This window comes from Saccostrea echinata, unplaced genomic scaffold (assembly GCF_033153115.1).
Source record: "Saccostrea echinata isolate AGI-Se365-2 ecotype Australia unplaced genomic scaffold, CSIRO_AGI_Sech_v1 ptg000047l, whole genome shotgun sequence".
In the NCBI taxonomy this organism is placed as follows: domain Eukaryota; kingdom Metazoa; phylum Mollusca; class Bivalvia; order Ostreida; family Ostreidae; genus Saccostrea; species Saccostrea echinata.
The window spans coordinates 1,670,484-1,697,937 of record NW_026889796.1 but is presented as its reverse complement, the minus strand read 5'-3'; the positions used below and the strand labels follow the sequence as shown (position 1 = coordinate 1,697,937).

The 27,454-nt window shown below is 34.5% G+C and overlaps 1 protein-coding gene and 1 long non-coding RNA gene across 2 annotated transcripts in view; one reads left to right on the top strand and one right to left on the bottom strand.

Annotated features, from left to right (window-relative positions):
• LOC133202800 (uncharacterized) overlaps positions 1-27,454 on the top strand; it is a 153,335-nt gene that overhangs the window by 54,045 nt on the left and 71,836 nt on the right. The window lies entirely within an intron of this gene.
• LOC133202816 (FMRFamide-activated amiloride-sensitive sodium channel-like) overlaps positions 1-27,454 on the bottom strand; it is a 38,804-nt gene that overhangs the window by 6,720 nt on the left and 4,630 nt on the right. The window contains exons 2-8 of the mRNA XM_061338695.1: positions 26,946-27,067; positions 26,088-26,168; positions 25,759-25,850; positions 14,721-14,884; positions 14,504-14,593; positions 13,776-13,900; positions 4,723-4,827 (exon numbers count right to left, since the gene is read on the bottom strand). Of these exons, the coding sequence (XP_061194679.1) occupies positions 4,723-4,827; positions 13,776-13,900; positions 14,504-14,593; positions 14,721-14,884; positions 25,759-25,850; positions 26,088-26,168; positions 26,946-27,067 (779 nt within the window). The remainder of the gene's footprint in view (positions 1-4,722; positions 4,828-13,775; positions 13,901-14,503; positions 14,594-14,720; positions 14,885-25,758; positions 25,851-26,087; positions 26,169-26,945; positions 27,068-27,454) is intronic.

Genomic DNA, 27,454 nt, shown 5'->3' with positions numbered 1-27,454 from the left:
ATTTGCTTCATCAGAAGAGTTGAAATGGTGTATATTCTCAAGGCTTGCCGAACTAATATGTACAATTTCAACGAGTTGGATAATTTAAAGCAAATATAAAATCACACAATCATAGATGTTCTATTTCATCTCATTCGAAAATGCCCGTGAATATGATACGAAAAGAGCCGATTGATGGCAAGTGCAATGCGAGTACTATGTAATTGAAGTACGAGTAAATACGACGTAGGCAGATGTTTTCTGATGTTAACACTGTCAAAATTAAAATACCATCTAGAATAAAAGGAACGAAGATAAAAAGGGGAAAGGAACTGAAAATGCAAGTGTCATAAAGCTTATCAAGACCATGTTCAATATATTCATGAAGAGATAGAACATAATTAAAGCTCCGCATTGTATGTATTGCCCTGATCAACCACCTTTTATATGATGTTAAACAATTTCAAAAAAAACCTCTCTTTATGCATTTCATAGCATGTATATTCTATGAAACTGTTATAAGTCGTAGGAAATTCGAGTATGTATCTTGCCATATATCGTCGTCATTCGTACGAGGATCGTATGTAATATCTAATCCTTCATCATTGTAGAAAGATCGTTACCATTGATATTCGTGATGTGGTCGCCTCAGTCCGTACTTAGATCGCCTTGTTTCGTCTTCGTATGTAAAATTCGTTATAAAATTTGATACATAATAAAAATAAATAAATAATAATATAATAAATTTGATATTATAGGGAAATGAAACTTTTTAACAAACATTTTCGCTCATTATTATTTATTTCCTTAGAATTTTTGACAGACATCGTGCTCGGGATGTCTTTTTCCATTACGTAAGCCGGACTTTATCATAGTGTGATACGATGATACGATAGCGGCCAAGGGTAGTCCGGGTATATATATATATATATATATATATATATATATATATATATATATATATATATATATATATATATATATATATATATATATATATATATATATATATATATATATATATTTACAAAGGCTTAATTACAGCAAGGTACGGAGGCGTGTAAAGACGTTATAATACAGTATACGGTGTCTATACTGGGTTTAATTATATAGTATTTGAGGGTCAATAAAGTGTTAATTACTTTACCTCAGAATAATTATTAATATCAGTCTGGGTATAGGACAGAAACTTCTGAAATGTACCTGTCCTGGTACCGATATATCTAGGACACAGACCTGTCTGAGTACAGGACACATCCCGATTCGAGATACGTGCCTGTCCTGATACTGATAAAGAGATAGCCAGGACATAGACCCATGTGCATTATTTAATTAGGGCATTAATGCGGGCGCCCTACAGTGATCTGTTTGTGCGTCCATCCGTCTAGCTGTCCGTCCGTCCGTCTGTCCGTCCGAGATCTCTTGTCCGGAGCATATCTTCACTCTCCTTGGCCCAATCTGGCTCACACTTCACCCACGGAGTGTCTTTGGGTAAAGGGTGTATAGTGACCTTGAACCATGTTTCTATGTCTAAGGTTAAGGTCATAGCAGAATTATAAGAAAAATTCTTGTCCGGAGCATATCTTCCCTCCACTTGGTCCAATGTGGCTCATACTTCACTCACAGAGTGCCACTGGTCAATGGATGTACAGTGCCCTTGAACAAAATTTTGTAGATCAAGGGTCAAGGTCAAAAATAGCCTCTCTGTTGAAATTCTTGTCCGGAGAATATTTTCTCTCTCCTTGGCCCAATCTGGCTCATACTTCACCCACAGAGAGCCTTTTGGTAAAGCGTGTACAGTGACCTTAAACCATGTTTCTAGGTCTAAGGTTAAGGTCATAGCAGAATTATGCAAAAATCCTTGTTTGGAGCATATCTTCTCTCCCCTTGGTCCAATGTGGCTCAAACTACACTCACAGAGTGGCACTGGTCAATGGATGTGCAGTGACCTTGAAAAAAGTTTCTAGGTCGAGGGTCAAGGTCAAAATATTTTCTCTCTCCTTGGCCCAATCTGGCTCATATTTCACCCACAGAGTGCCTTAGGGTAAAGGGTATGTAGTGACCTTGAACCATGTTTCTAGGTCTAAGGTTAAGGTCATAGCAGAATTATATGAAAAATTCTTGTCCAGAGCATATCTTTTCTCCCCTTGGTCCATTGTGGTACTGGTCAATGGATGTGCAGTGACCTTAAACGAAGTTTCTAGGTCAAGGGTCAAGGTCAAAAATATGCTACATTATATTTTCATGTTCGTTGCTGAAAGCGGGGCCCTTTGAAATGGCCACTATCTCAATGATATCTAGTTGTTTCTATGTTAAGGATCGGGAATCCTATTAAGACCGTGGAACATTAACTGGCAAAATTTGGAAATATGCAGTTTACGTCATTTCCATCTGTTACAGTCAAAACATTTAATGATAGACAATGAAATGGGCGGGTACAATTCGACAGGGACATCCGAGAAAACATTGGATTGAATTTCATTTTCAATCCACCTCAGCTACGCTAGAACGCACGGTGTTACTGATTGATCCAGAAGACAAATAATTTCAATTTCGGAATAGTTTGAAATTTATATAAATCAGAATTTTCTGTCCAGTGTTTTCAAAAAAATATTCGACTCCTGTTTGGTATGTGTATGTGTGTGCTGGGGGGATGGGGGCTGAACGATCTTGGAAATAAATAAGAAAGTTTTCTTTTAGTTTGGACAACTCCTCCCTTTTTGTTTGTCAAACATTTTTTTCAATGAAGACGAAACCTCTGTCATCTATGACGTTTACGTGTCCTTAAAATTATAGGCCAAAACTCATGCATATAAATATGAAATTTCAAACAACATGTATTTGGCAATTGAAATTATTTCTCTTTTGGATCATACATTCACACTTTAGCTCAGGTGGATTGAAAATTAATTTTAAACTAGAATTTCAATCCAATGTTTTTACGGACGTCCGTTTCGAATTGTACCCGCCAATTTCATTGTCTATCATGAAACATTTTGACTGTAACATATGGATATGACGTAAGCTGCATATTTTCAATTTTGCCAGTTAATGTTCTGCGGTCTTATTATATCTGTATGTATTGACTCGTTTATTTTCACATGCTTTGTCACTTATCATTTCTAATCATTTGTTTAAATTGTCTTGATTAAGGATCTATACCCAAATACACAGACCCAAACACGTTAAAAATTTTTACAACCAGAAATTTCGATAAATTTGCATATTGAAGCGAGAGACTGTGTCAAAATCGGAAGTGCTATTGATAAAACATACCCGATAATTTATTTCATACACATGTATGAAATAAATACTGACACGCAAAAGAAATACAACATCTGATTTTTAAAGGAAAAATTTGGTATTATAAAAGAAAAGACATCTTCAACTTTGCGTAGTATGTGTTACAAGCTTATCTTTAAAACAGATATGTGGGCTAGAGCTGTTGCCACCGTAAAATACAGAAGTAGATGGTTTAATATGCTGGATTGATTAATTATTAACAGGAAGGCACAGTAGAGCACTGGGGTTGTGTTGGGGTGGGGGTCCTCAATTCAGAATGGTGAATCTAGAGTTGCTTTACATTGGCAATGACATAGCGCATTAAATGTGGCATTCTGTAGTTACTGTTATTTAAATTTTGACCTAGTTTATAATATTCCAGTGCTAGGTATTTATCATAATTTATAGAAATAATTGATCTCCATAGTCTTGGCATTACAAGTCCTAAGTTACTGTTACTTTTTGTACATTTATGTTTAGGTTAGACAACAAAACACGAAACTTCAGATCATATGTATTTTCAGATAAAAAAAAAAAAAGAAGAAAAGAAATTGACATGGTACAGTTTATCTACAATTGTATTCCAAGAATACCCAACCGTGAAGTCCAGCATGCGTATTCCAGTAAAAAAGACTGATATAGATGCTAGTGCTCGAAAGCATTAGCAATAATGGTATGATTTTCTAATCGTAACCGGGCTTAGGTTTGAGCCCGATTAAACGGAAATCTTACACTGCACTTTTGACAAAAAGGTTAGCTTTAATTTGGGCTTATAAGAGTTTGTTTCTGTTCATCATAAATATTGCAGCAATATTCCGAATAAATAGATCTCGTTTTCTTTCCTTAAGTGATGCCACAGTTGCTGTAAAGCTTCCTGAAAATGACTGTAAGCACGCACTCCAATTGCTCCTAGCGGGAAGTTCTCTAAATAAAGTTGAAGATGCAAACATGCACTATATCCTGCCTTTACAGGCGCGTTTGTCTCACTAGTTTGACTGGCAGCCCGTACATGGGAAGACCAAGAGTTACCACGCAGTGCCAGGATCGAAGAATTCGACTTCATTATCGGAGAAATAAGCAATTAAAAAAGACTGGAAGAATATTTCAATCGCTAAAATCAAGAGAATATAACCTTAATTCATCGTAAAGAGCTTCATCTGTTGGGCATGGTGGAAATACTCGCAATCATTCAAGTTGGGGTCGGGGAGGGGGTTTAAGCAGTTTCCTGTCACTTTTTAACGTTAAAAGATAATGTAAGTACATTTCTATTAAATCCACACTGCGGTTTTAAATCAAGTTATAAAATCTTTTACTGTAAAATTGTGAATATATTTAGATGAAAATTTTAAGATCTCAATTGTTACTTTTCTTTTGCGTGTCAGTATATATAATTCTAGATTCTGCTCAGTAATATTAATGCATGAATGATTTAAAGAGTCAGCTTGGTCATGGCTAACTTACCTGCATGGACTTTCGCAACCACAGTTGATATAATTTTCAGCAATTTGAATATAAATGAATTCCTCACATTGCATGGGATCTCTGTATTTCCTCTTTTCGTTCTCGCTATTAGTAATGTTTGTTACATTACTAACTGTTGTGACGTCTATTTAAAATGATACAGAAATAAATATAAGTATCTGAAACATATATAATTATTTTTAAACCAGCAGCATATGCGATAAAAAGAGATTTCAAGTACAGGTACTTGGCATGAAGGTTCATTGTTTTCCACTTGGATGAAATTATGCTGGTGAAAGTCATCTCAAGATTATTGTGAAAAGGGGAATGTTATTGCCTTTCTAACAAAATATAATAATTCTTTATAACATTCAACATATTTATAGACATATTGATAATATTTATTCTGCATTTTTATTATTATAACATTATGCACCAGTTCAATGCGTCACAAAACGTGGTCTTTTAGCAGTTTGTTTGTTTAATTCCCTTCGAGTATTTATACATATTATATATATTTTATTTTATGTATAGTATTGGGGATGTCCGTCCGTCCGTCTGTCTGAACGTCCGTCAAATACGCTTTGGGGTACCCATCTTTTATCCGCAACTCCTCTATACCACAGAATGAAATTTAATGAGACTTTCATAGAATCTTTGTTACATAATGCCATTGTGCAACGTTTTTTTTTTTTACTTTTTGATCAGACATATTTCGAAAACATAGACATTGCCATTCTTTCTTTAATTTTGAGGGGTGCCCATCTCTTATCCGCAACTCCTCCTACACCACTGAATAAAATTTAATGACACTTTCACAGAATCTTTGTAACATAGTGCCATTGTGTTTGTGCACTCCCTATTTTACTTTTGATCTGACGCTTATTTTGGGTTTCTAGTAAAAAAACATAGACATACCATTCTTTCTATTATGTTGAGGGGTACATGTACCCATCTCTTATCCGCAATTCCTCCTATACCACTCAAGAAAATTTACTGACTTTCACAGAATCTTTGTTACATTTAAGAAATAAACAACATTATTCTGTGAACATGAATGGGCGTTATGAAAAGCAATTGCTCTGCTGGCATATTCCATGATGCGCGGTAGCACATCATGAAAAATATGCCAGCAGAGCTATTAATTGCTATTCATAACGCCATGTTCATGAATAATTGTTGTTTATTACTTATACTTGCATTCTGTGATGTCAAGAATATCAGAGGAAATCCTGGTCTGCATAAGGGCACGGGTGTATGCCTGTCGCCAATGAAGAAAAAAAAAAGACAATAAAATCAATAGACCTGATTTATAATTAATCCACTTTATCTCTAATAAATCACATACAATATGTATGGTATTTGCTTATTAACCATAGATATCTAGATACAAACCGCCCCGTCTTTAAATTCTCGTAAATTTTTGTTTTGATGCTGTTGTGACGCGTCATGACGTCATCGCCAACGAAACTCTTTGAAAAAACTATGAATAACAATGTTATGAAGAAACAGAATGTTTTAATATATTGATTTTAACTTAAGAATGTTTTTCTTATGTTTCTTAAATTCTTAAGCTCTGTGAGTAATTTGTAAAAAGATTTATAATACAATTTCAACGTTGACGAAATTCCTTTTTTAAAGTCATATATGGCGTATTCTTTCTAAGTTTAGATTAACTAAAATTAAAAAGATCTTTCTATTTTTGTATTACTTTATATAAAGATAGAACTTTCCTGTAAATTACACAATTTAAATCAATCACGTTTCAAAGATATTAGAATTTTAAAACAATAGCCGATTTATTTACCGACTCCGCATGTAATTAACAGACACAGTTTAAAATCAATTTAACTATGGAAACATGAGGTTATTCAAGTTCAAAATCGGTGAAAATTTTAATTCGAACGTAAATAACATATATCATGTTTATCTACACTAAATCTCGTATTTTTATTTTTTTAGCTCATATGCGCCATATATAGCTTTAAATCATATACTGCTCAATCATTAATTTTAATCATTTTAAATTTCTTTTTTCCGAGAGGATTCCATTAAATACTAAATTTTATTCCTTTTGCACAACACTTTTGAATGTGTTGTATAAATGGAGTAGCTTGTACTGCGCCAGTGTAAGAAATGAACTGCACTTATAGCAAAAGAAGTTGCGTTCCTGGTGCTATGAACGCAACTGGTGAGAGCAGGTTCATAGTGAGAGAAAACAGAGAGTATGTAAATATAGTGCCATTGTGCACCTCCTATTCTACTGTTTGATCTCACACTTATTTCGGGTCATTTATAGCAAAACATGGACTTTGCCATTATAATCATAAGGGAGGCGGGGATATCATTTTGTGAGCTTTGTGCTCACAGTACCTCTTATAGTTTTACTTATATTTAGACGCCTCAAATTTAGACCTGTATTCAGCACTTAGAGTCTTATAGCAGTGAGGGATCTGGTACGTGCCAACAATTACTACGACTCGGGACCTTGGTTTATACGTTCTTATCCGAAGGACCGGTCTCCAAGTCAAACAGTTGATTCGAACCCTCGACTCTAGAGCAAAGCTCTAACCACTGCGCAACGTGGGCGACATCTTGTATTGTTCTTCTGTACCTGCACTTAATGAAAATATTAAATATCGGAACATAAATAATAGTTCTGCTGTTGAGCTCATTGCTACATGTATGCATTTTGAAAGAAAGGTAATATGAAATAGATTTTATACACCTGAATATTACGAAACTATAATAATCTAGATTCGAAAATATTTTGATGTATAGTCCTCCTTCACAGACTCTGATCCCCATTTGCCATGTCTTTCGAATAAGCTGTCAAAAACAGAATTTGCACACATTGTGACACCACCCTACTCTAATTAAAATCTGTACAGCGACTATCAGAATTTCGGAGCGTAACAAAGTTTTACTTTAATCAGATTGGGCACCACCCGCTCTTAATCTGTGTAAACCAAATTTTGTTCATCATCATGAAAAGCATCAATAAACAATTCTTGCATTCTTGAAAAAGTTAATGGTTATTTTCCTTTCTTATATGATAATCAGAATTTGCCTTTACGTACTTATATTTCGGAAAATAAGTTTTGAACTTTCAATAGAAAATATAACACCAATTAGAATTCATTTTCACATTTTTGAAAGTACATACTGTAAAATCTCTTATTTTGGTGGAGTCCAATATTTATTTTGTGTTTAAGGATAGACTTTATACTGTTAAATAGAATCTTAACATTTCGTGGGAGACATGAATTCGTGGGTCTCTTTATCCCACGAAATCAACGAAAATTACCCCCTCCCCCATGAAAATTAGTTATTTCACAGTAGTTCGATTCGCGTTGTAGCAATCACGACATACAAATCGTCCAAATAGATATTAGTTTTGCTTTTTCCTATTATGCAAAAAGACAAGTGACTTCGTTCAAAACAAGCATCTGAACATCTATATTAATATTCCACTGCAAAGCAAAACAAAAACAACAAAAACCACAACAACATCAAAAAAATCGCATGCACAAACGTTTCTTTGATAATTTTTTTAAAAAAAAAAAAAGCTTCGTAAGAAAGACATCTTTCTCAGCAAATCTGCATTAAAAGGTTCTTTTATCGTTACAGGTACTGAGAAACGTCAATGTCTTACTTCAAAAATATTTTTCACAAGCTCTGAATCTGTTGGAGAAATTCCGACTTCGAAATACCCACATTGATTTCCATAAAAAGCTGAAGGTAACGTACTTGCAGAGACTCCTTCTTAAATTAAGCTTGCCAGATAAACACAAATCACAAAATGTTTCATAGAAGATTGTTATTTTGAATACCATTTTCTCCAACCATGTTATCCACTTCACGTAACCACGGTAGTACCCTTTAGTTGTTGACTTGTTTGACAATTTCTTAATAGTTCTGGAATGTTTCCTGTTTTTTTTTTACTTGAATTGGTTCCGGAAGAATGGCTCAAGGTTTCTACTAATTATATGTATATTAAATGTTTAACATGACCAGAGTTCATCTAATCTGGGTAAGTTTATTTTAATTATTACCATTATTGATATGGATTATTGACGTTTTTAGCTAACCTAAGCTGAAAGCTCAAGAGAGTTTTTCTGATCACATTTTGTCCGTCGTCTGTCTGTCTAGCTGTCTGTCTGTCCGTCTGTAAATAACGAAACTCGGACCCTGTCGAATTCAGGACCTTCGACCATATTTGATCTCATTATAGGAAATGTACAAAGCGTAAGATGCCACTCCTTACAAACAAAGATACATAGCGGGTTCCAGTAAATCTTCTATCAAGCCTCTTTCTTTACTCCTCACTAAAATATTTACTGTAATGAAGGAGAAACTTCAGGAGTACTGTTCAACATTATATTCGAGAAGTGGTGTAAATCAGATGTGGATACTTAAAAACTCCAAAGAACTTTTGGAAAATTTAAAATCACAAAATTTTACTAAAATCAATAGCATCAAAACGTTCGACTTTTCAACACTTTATACAACCATACCCCACGATAAATTAAAGTCCAGGCTTTTTGACATCATAGACAGCTGCTTTTTGACATCATAGACAGCTGTTTTTTAATAAAAATGGAATTCGTAAATTTACTTACCTTGTCATTGGTCATTTACAAAATTATTTTGTTAAAAAGCACTCTGATTGTACAAACAAATACTCTGAAGTTGATATTAAAAAGATACTTGAGTTTCTGATTGAAAATACATGTATCTATGTATTTATGGAGATCAGTTCTTCCAACAATCTGTTGGAATTCCCATGGGTACCAATTGCGCCCCCTTATAAGCAGACCTATTTTTGTATTCATATGAAGCAGAATTTATTCAAAAACTTCTATATGAGAAGAAGAAAACACTTGCTGAGGCCTTCAACTCGACATTTAGATATATTGACGACGTATTATCAATTAACAATAGTTATTTTCATTCATATGTCGACTTGATATAATCCAGTGAGCTTGAATTAAAAGATACCACAGATTCTGACACATCTGTTTCATATTTAAATATTTTACTAGACAAAGACGTTATTGGTAACCTAACAACAAAGCTTTATGATAAACGTGATGACTTAAACATTTCAATCGTCAATTTCCCTTACTTATGTAGCAATAAATCCTTATCACCTGCATATGGGGGTGTATATCTCTAAGTTTATTCGATACGCAAATGCATGCTCTACGTATGAACAATTTCTAAAATAAGGCAAGCTGTTGACAAACAAGTTGACGAAACAAGGATATCAACAGTCTCGTTTGAAGTCAACTTTTTGCAAGTTTTTCGGTCGATACAATGACCTTGTCAGCACATACAACCTGTCATTGAGTCAAATGCTGACTGACTTTTTTCATACTGATTGTTAGGCCATTATTTATACACTGATCTCTCTACGGATATTTCCGGTTTTTGTTTCCCGATCATGACAAGATGCTCACTCCTCTATGGCACCTGATCCCATCTCTAAATTTTGAGGTCCTTGTTTGCTCTGCTCCAAATTCGTATCGTTTCAGTGGACTTTCGAGATTGAATACTGTTCGTTATCTTCATATTTCACTCAGATCCAGATCCACTGTGGCGAAGAAGAGAAGATAGAGAAAACAACTTACTTCAAGCTCTGCAGACCAGAAGTCAGAAGGTTAAGGAAGAGAAAGATATGGAAAAACTAAATGTTATAGATTCGATAGACCTTGATATCAATATAGATAAAATGAAAGAATTACAGACGACAGATGAATCATTGAGTACCTACAGAAATCTTGCAATGTCTGGTAAGATGAAACACCTTGGTGATTGTTTCCTGCTTTTCTATGGAAAATGGCTGCAATACAGGTATTTCCTGTCTTCAAAGGTCAGTGACAACAAAATATTTAAACAGCTAGTTATTCCTGGAACTCTTAGACACACGACAGTATTCTGGTATGACACCTAGGAACGAAGAAAACAGTAGACCGCATATCGTCAAGTTTCTACTGGCGGGAATTCAAGGTGATGTCAAAAGATATTGTCAATCATGCGATGTATTACAACGGACCTTTCCAAAAGGCAAAGTGACAAATTAAAAGTTCCATTCATCGACACAGCGTTTGAGAGAGTATCGTTTGATCTGATTGATCCTTTAGCACCAGTTACTGAAAAAGGTAATAGATATATTTTAACTGTAGGTAACCAGATATCCAGAAGCAATTCCATTGAAAGTAATAGAGACGGAGAGAGTGGCCGATAGCTAGTGTGTATCTTCAACATGATGGGCATACCGAAAGAAATCCTTACCGATATGGGCACACAGTTCAAATCAAACACTATGAAAGAGGTTAGTCATCTTTTGTCAATTAAACAGATGGTAACAACACCTTATCATCCTTCATGTATTGGCTAAGTTGAAAATTTAACGGTACACTCAAGTCCATGTTACGTAAAATGTGCTCTGAAAGACCAAAAACTGGGATAGATACTTACCTGCTCTTCTATTTGCATATAGAGAAGTGCCTCAAGAAAGTACAAAGTTTTCACCATTTGAGCTTCTGTTTGGTAGAACAGTTAGGGGTCCAATGATGTTAAGAGATGTGGACAAAAGAATTGCAACCAGAGGTCAAAAGCACTTACCAGTATGTTTTGGATCTGAAGGAAAGATTCTCGAGTACGTGTAAACTGGTGAAAAAAGAATTACAGAAATTCATTTATCGAAAGATACAAGAAAAACTATGACAGAGTTTTTCCCATGAGACCACAAGATCGGGATTTGACATTCTTTTTGACTCCGGGTGGTCTTTACAGATTCAAGGTCAAGCCGTTTGGTATGTCGAACAGTCCTGCAACTTTCAACAGATTAACGCATAAGATATGCAAGGGTTTACAACATACTGTTTGTTTTTTGGATGATATGATAAATTCATACAGAGTCTTTTGAAGATCATATCCTGGAACCGAAAATAGTATTGGAGAGGCTGAGACATTCACACACCTAACAGCCAAACCATCCAAATCTGAGATTGGTCAAACCCAGTTGGTGTATTTGGGACATATCATTGGTGAGGGCATCATAAAACCAATGAACGAGAAGTTAAAGGCAATCCAGGACACTCCAAGATCAAAAACCAAATAGGAGGTGAGATCTTTCCTAGGGTTACTTGGGAACTACCGAAAGTTTTTTTTCCGAATTTCGCAACAGTAGCGGTTCCTTCAAGTGACTTGATAAGAAAAGGTGTTCCTAATAAGTTTGAGTGGAAACCTCAATGTGAAAATGCATTCAAGACTTTGAAATCAATGTTAGATTTTAGTCCTATTCTAAGACTTCCGGACCTAACAAAACATTTATCCCGAGAATAGATGCATCTAGTCAAGGTGTTGGTGCTGTTCTGATGCTGATCACGACGGAAAGAAGAATCCAGTCGCTTATGCTTGTCAGAAATTGATCGATAGAGAACAAAGGTATCCAGTAATAGAAAAAGAATGTCTTGCTATAATTTGGGCTCTACAGAAATTTCAAGCATACTTATCTGACAAATCATTTATCATAGAAACTGATCATCAACCCTTAGTTCATCCTCAGAGGGGGCAAAAGTAGCGAACTCTCCCCTGATGAGGTGGTCACTTTTCCTGCAGTCTTACAACTTCACGTCAGCAGAGGTAATCAAAGGAACAGAAAAACAACATAGGTGCTGAGTCGCTATGTTGCAGTTTAGAGTGCGCCGTAAAGTTTACAAATTATAAAAAAAAAAAAAGACTTGATTACGTTTTAACAAAATATATTTTGTTCTTAGGAAGGGAGAAATTGTTATAATATTGTAAAATATTGCTCCAAATACCCTTCCATGCATTGTGGAGAGTTTAACTTTGCACGCATCGATGGTCACTGAATTGTAGTATACAGAGCTTCGGCATCGTTTGTAAAGTTTTATGATATTAACAGTTACATTTATCCGGGGGTTTTGGCCAGGTTTATCAGATTAGTTCTGGACACCAAACTGTGCGGACTGTGTGAAATTATGACCCATACTTAGTGGACTGGGCAGCTCCCGTGCTGTGTAGAAATGGGATGCATTACTGGTACCTGTGTGGACCATTTGAAACCAGTGCCTTTTGTTTTGGCATTTGTAAGAGTGTGAGTGACTACAGTCCAGTAATGATATTTACTAGTTTTTCTTGAAGTTTGTGTAAACGAAAGCATTCAATTTTGTCGATACTAGACGTAAATTATCTGGTTTATATATACTGAAAGGAAAAAGAAACGCAGGGTAAACTTTTTAGGTGAAATAAGGTTATATTTTCAGACGTATTTTCCAGTATTCCTGTCAAGTGGTACTTTGAGATGTGTTGAAAAGCATATCGTCAACAATATGCACGTATTTTTGGCTTTTTACCACTTTCCCCATGTGACGACATGCATTTCATGGCTTGATAATTCTGAACACTGATTTAAATGCACAGTAACCAAGATACCCCGCTGACCAATTTTCATAATTTTCGGTTATGCAGTCAAAAAAAATTTTTGGCGTATTTTGTAACCCTGCGTTTCTTTTTCCTCTCAATTTAAATACAAGGGTAGTTACGGAAGACCATATTTGTACTATAGTTTTTGTTACATATGTATACGTTAGGCGTGTTAGTGAGATTTATGATGTTGGATAGATTAGTTTATTATATGATGTTGTACAATATTTAAATAGGTGACCTTTTATAGTCTACTCTGGTGTTCATCTACACGCTTTGAGACAACTGAATCCTTGATCACAGACTAGTATATGCGAGTGACGTCTAATTCCTACTTCCGTTGATATTTTGTACTTCCGGCCAACACTTGGGGGAATACTTAGAATATTCAAATCCAAACCTCTTACAGTTCAATATACATGTAAGGTGTGACAGACGGAAAGACAGGCGCCGGGTAATGTGATCCCTAAGTGTCGTTCTGCTCTGCAGACGACACATAAAGGCAGAAAGAAAAATGGAGACTATGTAAAATGTTTTTACATACGTAGTATAAAAACGAAATATTGAGGAAATAAAATTCCTTTGACAAGTAATACATACCTGCAGTACAAATTGGAGTAGCTCTAAACCTCTCTATAAATTTGATGTCCATAATATTGTCTAAAGGTCGACATTTACAGATTTCGACAACTTTCCGAAATCTGCAGATTTCAAGACACGCCTAGAAAAAATACAACTTTGCTTTATTAATGATTTTTTAGCATTATTCGTTCACAAAATCTACAGATTTTTTGTTTGTTTTTTTCTTTTTGTTTTTTTTTTTTTCTGGGGTTTATTTTAATCGTGCGTATTACATATAAAAGTGTACAAAATGTTATTTTAAACATTACATAGGATAAATATATTACTGGACTTGCATATATGGTCATCCTTTGTAATTCAATATTTTGCAAGCTAAAAATAATAAGTTCTAACAATCAGAATCATTGAAATTTATCATGTTTTTTTTCCTTTTCCTTGCGGTAAAATAATCTGCATACAATACTTTCTTGCCTCAGAACTTAATGGGGATTACAAAACGTATGTTAGTTAACAGGTAGCAAATATAAGGACGGTAATCTGGCCTAAATTCTCTTTGTTCAATTAATTTAAACTTTCAAAATTGAACTTTCTCGTTTAAATTTTCTCTAAACTCTATATTTCATTCTATTTAGTGAGCAAATAAACTTGGATTACTGTCCTTTCTGAATAGGACAAAACAACGCGTGATATATCTTTCAAACAAATTACATGTTATTTAAAATGTATACACGTGCTCACTTACCTGCATAGAATAGCGATATCCGTAGGTCTTGTAGAAGACATCTCCTGATTCACAGATACCATATGGTGGTTTTGCACGCATCACACGTACCTGATTAATATGAATGGATTTATGCACTTATTGACAGAAAGCCAACAGTTTTTGAATGATAAATAGATCTTTTCACTTCACTTTTAAACCCGGTATATTTTTTTCTAAATTTTTTAACGCTACTAACCATTCTCATTCCAATGGTTGTTTCATACCCAGGGCTGATAGTGTAACCTTCCTTCTGAGGAAATGGAAATGTTCCAGGTTCGTGTATAACGAGTCGAAAACCAGTCCCATCAAATAAATCATTTAACAACTCAAATTTTTCCACTTGCAATATCAATTGTAGGCCTGTGAGATTAAAAGTATATATATATATATATATATATATATATATATATATATATATATATATATATATATATATATATATATATATATATATATATATATATATATATTGAAATTGCCCTTCACTAGTACTGTTAAAAATGGGCCACGTCGCTCACCAGAGCACACTGGCTAGGAAGAAGCAGGAGTCAGTACAGTATTGGACGGGGGGGGGGGGGGCAAAATTTAAATTTACATTACCTCAGGATGCTTCCTTATCAATATTTCTAATCGTGGCTTTGCTGTTCTTGAGCAGAAGATTTTTTTCAAGATGATTCCTGTATATTCATATATAAAACTTTGACCTTCTATTGTGCTCCTCCCCCCATCCCCTGGGGGTTCATAATTTGAACAAACTTGATTCTACAATACCTAAGGTTGCTTCTGTATGAATATGACTAATAATGGCTCAGATATTCTGGAGAAGAAGATTTTAACGTGTATGATCAGGTTCTTACAAGGGATATATAGGGTATTTTTACTCCTCTAAGTTAATGATTGGAATGATTATTAAGACATCTTTGACTGAGGGTATATCACACATTACTTAAATTTTCTCTTATCTAGAGATGAGGACTGGGTATGGTACTACTTGCATCGTGTTTCTCCTCTAGGTTCCCACTGATAGATAAGAACCGGGTTTCTCAATCTTCTTCAGATTTACTACACCCAGTACTTAACATCAATTCCCTAGTATACTTGCCACTGGTGTTTATTGCTTTTATACTTTTAATTTGCTCTCACCCTTAAGGTTTTCCATCCCTAATAAATTTTTTTCATCCTTGAATGTCCATCACGTACATAATACTCTGATATTAATTTAAAGCACTTTACAGTAGAAAAGGATTTACCAAGAGAAAGTTCCAAAAATTTAATTAACTAAGAAGTAATCAACTAACAAAGATTCCATTGAAGTCAATGGGGGCATCGGTTTTTTAGAAATAAAAATTCAAATAATAAGAAATAAGAATATCAATAAATATTCTGGTGGAAAGATGCATTAAAACATTAGGAATAGAATGACAATTGAAAACTTTTTTTTTACCAGATAAGTTTTTGATAATTGATTTTTTTTTATTAATTAAAAACAGAGTGAGATATTTCTTACCAAATTTCAAGGTCATAGATTAGGACACATCCAACCCTTACATACTAATACATGTAGTAATAAATGGGAATTGTGTCTAAATATACTGAGTATTCAACCACCATATATCTGTTATATATTCAATTTCATTGAATCTGTGCTATTAGGGATGGAAAACCTTAACTTCTTTATTGCTGATTCAACATCCAACTTCTTCTACTAGCCTTTCCCAAATCTTTGCCTTGTATACCCTTTGGCTAGTCCATTCAAAGAGTTATCAGGTAATTCCACTATTTAAAGTCTTCACTGCGTTTAACTGAAATACTCCTTATCCATTACACCTATATATTCCTATGTAAAACTGAAACCCACTTTTGTGGCCTCGCCCTACCCCAGTGGTCATGATTTGAACAAACTTGAATCTACAATACCTGGGGATACTTCTGTATCAATATAACTAATAATGATTCAGCTGTTCTTGAGAAGATTTTTTAAGATATTTTCTATATTCTGATGGTATTAAACTTTGACCCCTGTTGTGGTCCTGTTCTACCCCAGGGGTCATGATTGGAACAAACTTGATTCTACACTACCTGGGATACTTCTTTTATAATATGACTAATCATGGCTTTCTTTTTTAAAGATATTCCTATATATTCCTATGTAAAAATTTGGCACTCTGTCGTGGCCCCGCCCTACCCCCCGGGGTTATGATATGAACAAACTTGAAGCTAGAATATGTAATGAAGCTTTCACATAAGTTTCATCTTTCCTTGCCCAGTGGTTCTTGAGAAGAAGTTTTTTAAAAGATGCCATCAAAGAGCTAGGTTCACTTTATACATAAAATGGCCCTGTAGATAAACCAATTTATATACTAACAAACTATGTCCCTTTCTCAACAACAATATAAAGTAGAGACTTGGCGCTTTCAGTTTGTATATAAAAGTTTTCTCTAAAAAGTCCAGGTACTGGAAAACAGGTTGTGTAAAATTGCAATGTTCTTGAATTTTGCAGAAAACAGGTGAATTTGAGAACCTTCTACAAAGAATAAAAGTATGAGCACACCCCTCGATCCAATAATTAAAGTATGTTTTATAATCTTAATGAACAGTTCTTTCATAATATATTTACACATTTTGGATCGGAGGTTGTGCTGTATACGAAATATTGAAAGATATCATATTTTGGCCATTTTTGAAGAAATATACGGGAAATGTGAATAATGACGCAATTCATGACGTCATAATGCATTGACTAGCAAGAAAATCACGTCATTTTTAGTAGAATTTCAGTCACCAAGTGTTCAAGTGATATTTATTGCCTTATCGACTAAAAGTATGCAGTTTTAATTTTTCAGAAATTACAGGGCCAAAAAAGGCCCTAAGTGGTCCTTGCTCATTTCACAAATTCTTAATTATCTCCCATTTAAAGAGGGCGTGGCACTTCCTGTGAACAAACTTGAATCTCCTTCACCCAAGGATGCTTTATGGCAGGTTTGGTTAAAATTGGCTAAGTGGGTCTTGAGAAGAAGTCGGAAATGTGAAAATTTAACAGACGACAGACGGAGACCAGACACTCTTTGATCAGAAAAGCTCACTTGTGCCTTCAGCTTGGGTGAGCTAAAAATGGCTTGATTATCTCATAAATTTTACACACTATTAACAACTGTCACCCATAAAATTGATACTAATGTTGAAGTCAACTAATTCTGTCAATTTAGTTTATCAAAATGTAATTCCACTGTTTTATTATTATTTTTTTATTTTGCATCCGTTATTGTTAGCGTCATAAACATATCCTTTCTACTTGATTGCTGCAGACAAAATCTGGTAATTCAACAGAGTTGTAGAGTCAGATTAATAAAGCTTACTAAACAATGTGATGACCAATGATATTTAATAATTAATATCAATTAGTTCTGAACAAGTTCAAAAGGAGGTTTTAAAGGAATATATATTTATTCTGACATAAATGTTTGTCATTTGATTTTATTATAACTCGGACTTACCGATCCGATTGTCAAAAAAAAGAAAGAACAAAGTCTCATTATTGGTGGTAATAATCGGGGGTGATAATAAAGATAATGGACAAATTTGAATCTGAAATACGTTGGCGGATGGCGATAGGTTGAGCACTTTATATATATAGACGTCTCCTGCTGTGTGCTTCAATTCAACATTTAGATATATTGACGACGTTTTTTTTTTTTCAATTAACAATATTCATTTTCATTCCTACGTTAAAATTAAGTCTGTATCAGACAATTTCAAAACCATTGAGAGCAACAGGAGTCCGTGATTAGTGCAGGAAATAAATTAAATTACTAAAAATATTTTGGTTAGTGGGAATTATTAAACGTTTTGTTCGTAATTGAATAATTCATTAAGGAATTTCCATATTTTCTAAGCAAAGTAAAAGAATAAGTTAAGAGTTCTCAGTTTTGTTAAGTGGTCTTCATATCATGATAGATAGTGACGGTAGCTCAGTTGGTAGAGCGCTCGCTCCGTGATCAGAAGGTTGTGTGTCCGAATCATGGCCGCGACTGGCCTAAGTTGAAAAAAAAAATAGGTAGCAACTGTTCCTTCGCCAAGCGCTCGTTACTTTGAAGTTAAAGTTGCGGGTCCTTCGGATGATCGAGACCTAAAAAATAGGCGTTGGCAAGATAAAGAACCCTCACTGCACAATGGCCCTGAGTGCCGAGTAAATGTCTAAATTTGAAGCCCTTCACCGGAATATGGTGACGTCTCTATGAGTGAAAAATTCTCGAATAGGAAGTAAAACAACAATCAATCAATAATATCATGATATAAACTGAAAATATGTTTACAATATTATTTTCATTGGTCAAATGACAATCGTAGATGACTTCGAGTTTCGCAAAAATGCTTCCTTCGAACCCCCCCCCCCCCATCCCGTGGAGCCGACCCGCTCCCTGTCTACCCACACTTTTTGCCTCAGGTTAAATTTGTGACTTCACACTAGCCTACACATAAATGGAAAAGAATTTACGCCACTGTCTGTAGACTGAGTCTCTTTGCAAGTAATAATGGGTAGATTTATTTACATAAAGGGACATTCGAGAGTAATACTCCATATAGTATGACGAGGTGTCAGAGAGTATTAACTAGTGATATTGTTACACACACCCCTAAACGAAAAATTGCAGTGTATTTATGTGACCAAGTACTTCCATAATTATACTCTATTTAGGCGATTATCGAACTCACTTTTGTAAACTTATTTTTTATTCGATTATTTGAATCAAGTCCTTTACTCATTTCAATTTTCGAGACAAAAATTCTCTTCAACCAGCTTGGAGTATATGCTCTCTGGATTAGGAATGTATCTGCATCAAATACTGTGACGCTGTAAAGTTTTATGAAGTTAATGCAAAATCGATCTGTTCCGTTCTTTTTCTAGTAAATACAACTGAAGCTGAATATGGAGAAGAATGTTCAATGACCTTCATTGTAGCAAATTTTCTACTTCTTCTCTAACATTTTCTGTACTGAATGGAATCAAGTACTGTTTCAATCTCAATGGCTCAGTCGATATCCATTCCATTTTGTGCCTCATCAAGTTTGTTGTCCCAGGTATGTCCTTTAAACCTCAATTAAAGCTGATCACGACTCCTAAATAGGCATACGCCATTTTCGATAATTCTATCTACGATATCAGCACTGGGGTATACTCTTAGCCTTCGTTACACCTAACTGCTGTATTGTCACGGGTATCGGCGTGGAATGGCGACCCGTGTTCGTGCTGGTTATTTTGCATTTCCTTTGTTTACATTTTATTGCAGTTACTTGTGTTTGTTTGTATACTTGCACTGACCTGTACAACTGTTGTAAGTTTCTTTGGTATCTTACTCTCCTGCATAAGAAGTTCTCACTTATTTTTTGTCGCTAACGAGTGCTGTATAAGCATACGTCCGTCTACACCGGTGACGATTGATTACACTGAACAGTGACTAAGTGAGCAGGTTTATATAGGGGCCCTCAGATATAGCCAGAGACCAATCGAATATGGCGGACACATTCGTTTTTCGAATCGTGTTCAGCTTTAACTGTTCACATACGTAGAAACTCGACAGTTTGTTTCTGTTCTGTTCGGCAAAATGAATTTCTTTTACTGATTCAGTCTGAATACCTAATGACATTAAACTGAATCCTGTGTTTCATCGATGTTTTCATCATTGAAGTCTATAAGAGAAACTGCACATGTTGGTAGACCTTAATTGTTCGACTCATTTATGTCGACATATTTTTTAACAGCGTGTGATGTTTTTGCTATGCTTCCTAAGTTAACCTTGCAGTCCATAGGTCAAATCTTCCGTATATTATTAAGTCCTTTTCAATGCATGAGGATTTTGTTAGACTTCGTTGGTAGGAGGACTACCACTTTAACTTCTTCTTTCATTTGACGATTTCTTGTTTGCTAATCGTAATATTTGCTCCGACGTTTCCCAGCCTTATCTAGATGTTAATAGGCAATCTTTAAGTTAATCAGATCAAGGACATATTGACAGGTATTTTTGACCACTTTCTCAGGAATTTCTTTGGGTACTAACTCCTCAAAAATTATCATGGATTCTCAAACAGAATGTGCATATAGTAGATCAAATGGAGAAAAACCAAATCTCCACGATATGCGAACAGTAATGGATTGAGGCATTTATTCCAGTCTTTGTGCCTTCTGCACATATCATTCTGATCATGAGCATCTAATTTATTGTTCTGTAAAACATTTCAAACGAGTCCGTTACACATCGGGTGGTATAAGGTTTCGTTTAAAGGACAAGAGTCGACTTTCTTCCTTCATTACTTCGGACGTAAACTGGTCCCCTGGTCCGTTAGCATCTGAGTGGGAACTCCCGCTCAAACAGTTTCCGCTGCACACTCAGTGTTTATTCCAGGAAATGCCATCACCTCTGGATATCGGATGGCGTAGTCAACTACTGATAATATACACTTACTACCTTTTTCTTTATGTGATATATCTTGTATGGCACTTGGAACTTTAAAGGTTTGTATGGTAATGCTTTCTTTTTTAGCTGACCACGAGTTTCAACTGCAGATGTGTTTCCTGTTGAATGAATTCATTCCATGTTTAGTTCATGAGATTTAATCACATCATGAATATTTCCAAGAATATCAATTGATGGACAGTCAAACACCAAGCTTCAAAATTCCCTGTAAGTATGGAGTTTTTACCTCAACTGTTGCGATATCGGCTTCAATAGTTCGTCCATCAGCTACCATGCACTTTTGAAATTTGCCTGCAAGTTGATCCTTTTCTACCAAGTCCTTCCTTATCACAACACCGCTTCATCCAGTATCTCGTAGTACAGTTCCTAATTTGTCTCCCACACAACCTTTGACAACTGGCTAAATGATTTCACTAACCGAAACCGAATCACCAACACAAGGAACTGTTTTTTCCTACATACAGAAGGTGTATCTTGAAGTACTATACCATGTCCAAAGTATTCAAAATTGCTTCAATTAAATCTGCTGGAAGTCTCACCATTTAGATCATTGAATTGATATTGTTTAGGAACAGTTTCTTGTTTCTTAGTAGCACTAGTTATTTTAGCTATAAGACGAAAAGCTCCAATCAATGCAGTCATAGGATTTTTGTCCAGATTTACCATATATGAAACTTTCCTCTTAAATTACATATACATGTAGTTTGTTGCATTGTGTCCGAAGAATGAGTATGTTTGTCACTTTGGACTTTCCTGTCGAATGCTGGTCTTTATGTGATCAAATGAGGATGCAGTGTTCATTGCCTCTGCAAACTGATCTGCGTAAACAAGCCATATCTTGACTACTTTGGAGGAATTCTCTCTTTCAAGAATAAGTTTTCCCCTTAAAAATTTCCCATCTTCTTTCATATCAAAGTGTTAATGAAGTTCCTTTTCAGTTCATCAAAGTCTAGACGATTCCGGAGGAAGTCTTACAAACACATCTTTTTCTTCAGAAGGACATTACGATAAGCTTCCCAGTTATCCATTTGCCATTTCTTAGATGTCACATCGATTTCAAAACGTTAATGTAATATACCGTGTGAGATCTTTCTGTTGCTAGTAGAATTTATAATCAAGTTCCATTTCTTCTATTTTGTGTTTGTGTTTGAAATCAGAAGAGTGTCTGCCGAATGTGTTCACGTTCCTCTCGCTCTCTTTCTGAACGTTCTTTTTTTCTATTTGCAACTAAAATTCACATTCTTCCTTCAATTTCTGTCTTCTCTTTGCCTTTCTGGTTCATCACGAAGTTTGATATCATTGGACAGATCAAAATTGTGTAGAACCTCTTTTTTAATCCCATTTGAACTGGGATGGGGTAATCGTAATCGATTGTACGAGGGGCATTTGAAAAGTTCTGAGAACTGTTTGATAAAATATTAACCGTTTAACGGAAATTACTGAGTTTGATATCATTGGACAGATCACAAAAATATACACATATTGTGACGTCACTTTGTAATTTTTATTACGTAATAACTCCGAAAATGACATCAGAATCTCGAATGTCTAGCATACTGACCATAAAAATGACGTAACAAGAGACACAATATTTCAGTGAAGTAAAATTTTAAAGTCAACATTTCTTCATTACTCGGATGCACGCTAACGGACACAACTACCAGTTGGAAGAATGTTTACATAGACTACAGTCTATCATATGAAGGTTATATTCAGGAGCTCCTACAGTTCTTAGGTGGTTTAAGAGTGTGTCAAACATAGCATGTTTTTATTGAAATCTCGCGCAAAATATTGGGTAAAAAAGACGCTGCTGTGAGAAAACACAAAGTTTACAATAACAGAAGAATAGTGGACGGTGATACAAAAGTTGCTGGCATTAATTCGTCAGGTGTTTTAACTAATTTTCGGGAACGATTAAAGCTCAAGAAAGGTTAAGCTAAGGATGTCCCATATTTTCTCGTAAAAACCAAAATGGCACCGGTGTAGTTTTAACCCCACCGAAACTCGACATGTTCGAAAATTTTAAATCATGGAAAATAAATAAGATTGCACATGGCAATGAAACTCAGATTTATTTTTTATGTCGAAAGTCAAAGGTAATAGTGAGTTTTGGATTGCCGAAGTTGAATAATAATTGTCCGAGGAAGACTTTTGTACGTCTTATTCGTAAACGGTAAGAGTGCTGATACTCAAGATCCATTGTGGAAAACTGCATTTGTACACTTCAGTTTTATATAGAATATGTTTTGTTTAATACAGTGGAGAGCTATGTGATGGACCGAAAATCCATCCATATCATATAAATAAAAATCTTTTATGAACAGCTAAGTTTACATTACTGTGCTTATTAGCCAAGCAAAAAAATAAAATATGGCATTGTTGATTTACCGTACCATTTTTATAGTCTTACTCTACTTCCATGCAAATTTTCTTTGAAATATCTTTTCAAAGAAGCCTTTGTTCATATAAGTGCAAATTTTCCAGCTTTCTTCAATGGTATCAAACTTATTAACTTCTGTGAAATGGTTCATATTTTAGCAAACAGTTCTCAGAACTTTTCAAATGCCCCTCTTAATGATTACTTTTTTCAAGTAATCGACAGTAATCTGTAATCGACGAGATTTTCGATTACTTGTAATCGTAATTTAATCGATTACAGCTAAAATTTTCAATGTAATTATAATTACTTTTTCGATTATTTTATACATAAATGGATGTTATTTTGGAGAATTATTTCCTTTCAGTACGTGTCACAGTGTTTGCTTATCTTAGTTGGCTAATTAATTGACTGAGATATCCCTGACCTGCAGATAATGAGGTGTAAACTGTGAACTACCTGGTGTTTAACTTTTATAATTCATAGTTCCATTGAAGACAAACAATATTATTAAAACAATTAATAGCTCTCAAAACACTTATTTCAATACAGAATGAAATGGTGCTATTAGTTTAACTACTTCAAGACAAATTTAATTTACATGTTTATTACTAAGAGTTCTAATTTATTTATTTTTTTTAAAGAAGACACATACAAGAATGCTTAATATGTACTGTCAACATACGGGCAGCCCAAATACTTCTAATGAAGTTATTCACAAAAAAATAATATAAATAATTTTTGCAACAAGTCAAATCTGAATATGGAGTTTCAGATCCAAGGTTGAAAAGAATAATTAATTCCTTGGCATATTTTATTGCAGGAATCATGTCTCCACTTTCCATGGTAGAGAATCCCTCATTTGGGCATTTAGTGAGAATGTTAGCCAGAATAAAACCTTAGAAGAATCTGCACTGAAACGGCAGGAACACATTGAAACTTCAGTGGATATCATCAACATTACCATTTAAATATTGCTTAGATATTTGAAGGGATAAAAACTTGGTTACAATCGATTACAGGACAAAAATGAGTGTATTCGATTAATAATCGATTACACAAAATTCCTTTAAGTAATCGATTATTAATCGATTACATTTTTCAGTAATCGTGCCCATCCCTGCATTTGAGTTAAAAGTTACACTAATTCCTGCATTTCCTTTATAGTAGATATGACGGAATGACTAAAATGAACCGCTTAACCAATTTAAATCCGAGGAAAAATAGTATCACTGCTTAACAAAGAGCCTACTCATTTAACCTTTGTTTAAGGTAGGGAAACCGTGACTTGACTTAGCATAATTGATCTGCATAAATGTCACCATAAAAATATACATTAACTGTAAAAATATAACGTATAAACCAAAGTTAATATTAAAAATCCTTCACCAGTAAAGAATTCTTGATTGATTTAAAAAGAGAGTCTGTCGTCCTACATGCACCTCTGCCACCAAATGGGCTAAGCTTCCTTTCCAAATGATAAGCAAGACTTTCATCAAACAAAAACACGACTTTATTTATATAAGACAGAAAGAAAAAAATAAAGTTAATCAAGCATACAATTTACATGATCACTCACCAACACACACTCTCTGAAATGATGATACCCCAAATATGCTATCTACAATGAAAAATATGAAGAAAAAAATATTCCGATACCTCTATAAATATTCGTACTACCTGGGTTATTGGACTTTAATAGCTCATCCAAACCAAAAAGGGATTGCCATGAAAACAACATATATTTTTACGAGAGTTATCTCTATACAGTTCTACACCAAACCTCCTGGTTGTAGCCCTGGACTTTGGTTGAGGATCAGTGTCAATTCACAAAAACCAGCGTTCCCCGCGTCCACTTTATAAACATTATCGACGTCATCATCATTGATATCTTCTTCATCAACATCATCATCAATGACATCATCGTCATCGACAACTTTATCATTGACATCATGGTCGTAACTCAGCATGGTGCACGGTACACATTACAGAAACACTGCAATTGTGAACTGCACTCGCACTGGTGCCTGAGTTACCGAGTTTAATACTGCCCCATTATAAGGCATTCCTTACACTGGACAACTGCTAGGAAATATTCAGCCGCTATTCTTACCTGTAGGCCGAGCTTATCAAAAAGAATCATTGGTATATGCATATTCAAGAGGTAATACTACAAATAGTAAGGCAAGGAGTATCTAAAGGGTTAAACTAATGATTTTTATAATATATAGAATGGAAATTGATGAAAGTATTGAGTATACATACGAATTTTGAGCTCACTCTTAAGTTAATCCATTGCCAATGAGAATCTTTAAATAATTATCAACATTATATCAAACAGCTTTATGTAAAAAAGATTATAGTAAAAAATTGTTAAAACTTACCATGCATAGGTCCTACTTTTCGTGTTATGAACAAATTACTTGATAAAGTGTAGCAATTTCCATACTCCGTAGTTTGAAACAGAGTAAAGTTACTGGAATGAAAACAGTGAAGATGACGAACAGTGATCGATCTAAAGAAAACCTTCAAACATTACTGGGGGGTTTAACAGACTAAAATTGTTATCATTCTTGTGCTCATATATATTCTAAGGAAAAAAGTTTTAAAATGAAACACACATAGCTAATGAAATACTTTTGATGCATAAATATTTCGTAGGACTCTGGGAGACCAGTTACGTGTATTTCTGAAAAATAGAGAATTAACTTACTTTGCTAAACATTTTCTTTCATTGAAGAAACAGCTAATTAGCATGTCTTGAATAGAATGTCCCCATTCTTTCCGACTTTGCCTGAAGAGACAGAAGAAAAAAAATATATTCTAGATGCTAGATGTTTTATATAAAAATTAAATAGAAATGAAACAATTGAAATATCTTGCCAGAGTCAATGAGGCATTTTACTATGAATCTAATTTCTTCTAAGCAAGTGAATACTTAATATCTCCTTAATCTCCAAGCGGATTTCCAAGTATTGTGATGTTTGAAAATGTTATACTCTTATTGCAATGCTTGAAAGATTAGTGAGAAAGGCATCTAGAAGACCATAAAGAATAACTTGAATAGAATCAAAATGATGCCATAAACAAACTGACTTACTTTGATTGATTTTGGAAGAGAAGTTTAAAATATCGAAAGTTTAAGCTCCATTCCTCTTTTTCCCAGTTGTTTTGAATTTTTATATAATCAATGAAGGCATCGATTGAATTCCAAAATCGGTAATTGTCTAGATCATCATTAAAAAATAAGATATTAATAATATCAGTCAAGTTGTAATCAGTAGTTGAATTTACAATGATAGAGAGATTACTTAAACGTGATAAGTGATCTCCTTGGGGTCTAGGGGCTATAAAATCATGAAGCGCAGATCCACTGATGAGTGACAACGATGAGTCCTTTATGGGATTCATGTTGCAGAGAGAGACAGATGGAAACTGCAAAGTATCCCTTTTCATAGATAATTTTGTTTGAATTGGATATTTGGTGTATTCGTGAACGAGGTGATAAATTTGAAACACTAAAAGTCCAAATGTCACAAGAACCAGACACGTCCAAAGACCCCGTTGATACCAGTGTTTGGATGAGAGAATTCTGGGGATTCCATGTAGACTTGTTTGAACGCCAAGCGAGTGGAAGACTTCCTTCACTGAATCATACTTTTCTTTTTTAATTTTCCTTTTATCAATGATTCCCTAGTGGATAGAAATTCATGATGTAATAAAAATTCTCATTCTAAACATTAGTTCTACAAATACTTCCTTAATCCCAAGCCCACTCTACCCTTCCAATCCCAAACAAAGGGTCTGTTTAATAGGCAGAAGTTTAGTGAACAAAATATAGTTGGCCTTGCTATAAAGCAATATCTTACAACGTTAGTTTTTTTTTCCATGCTATTTTACATGTACATGATACTATAACAAAAGCATAAATCTTACCAACATGTACACCTAATAGAAACAGTCTTTCAAAATGTTCAATAAAATGAATAAAAATGCAGAATATCAGTTAATAAACATCGCTTAGTCCTTATTACACATAGACAACTTTCAGCCACTGTATAATATTAATCGCACTTAATT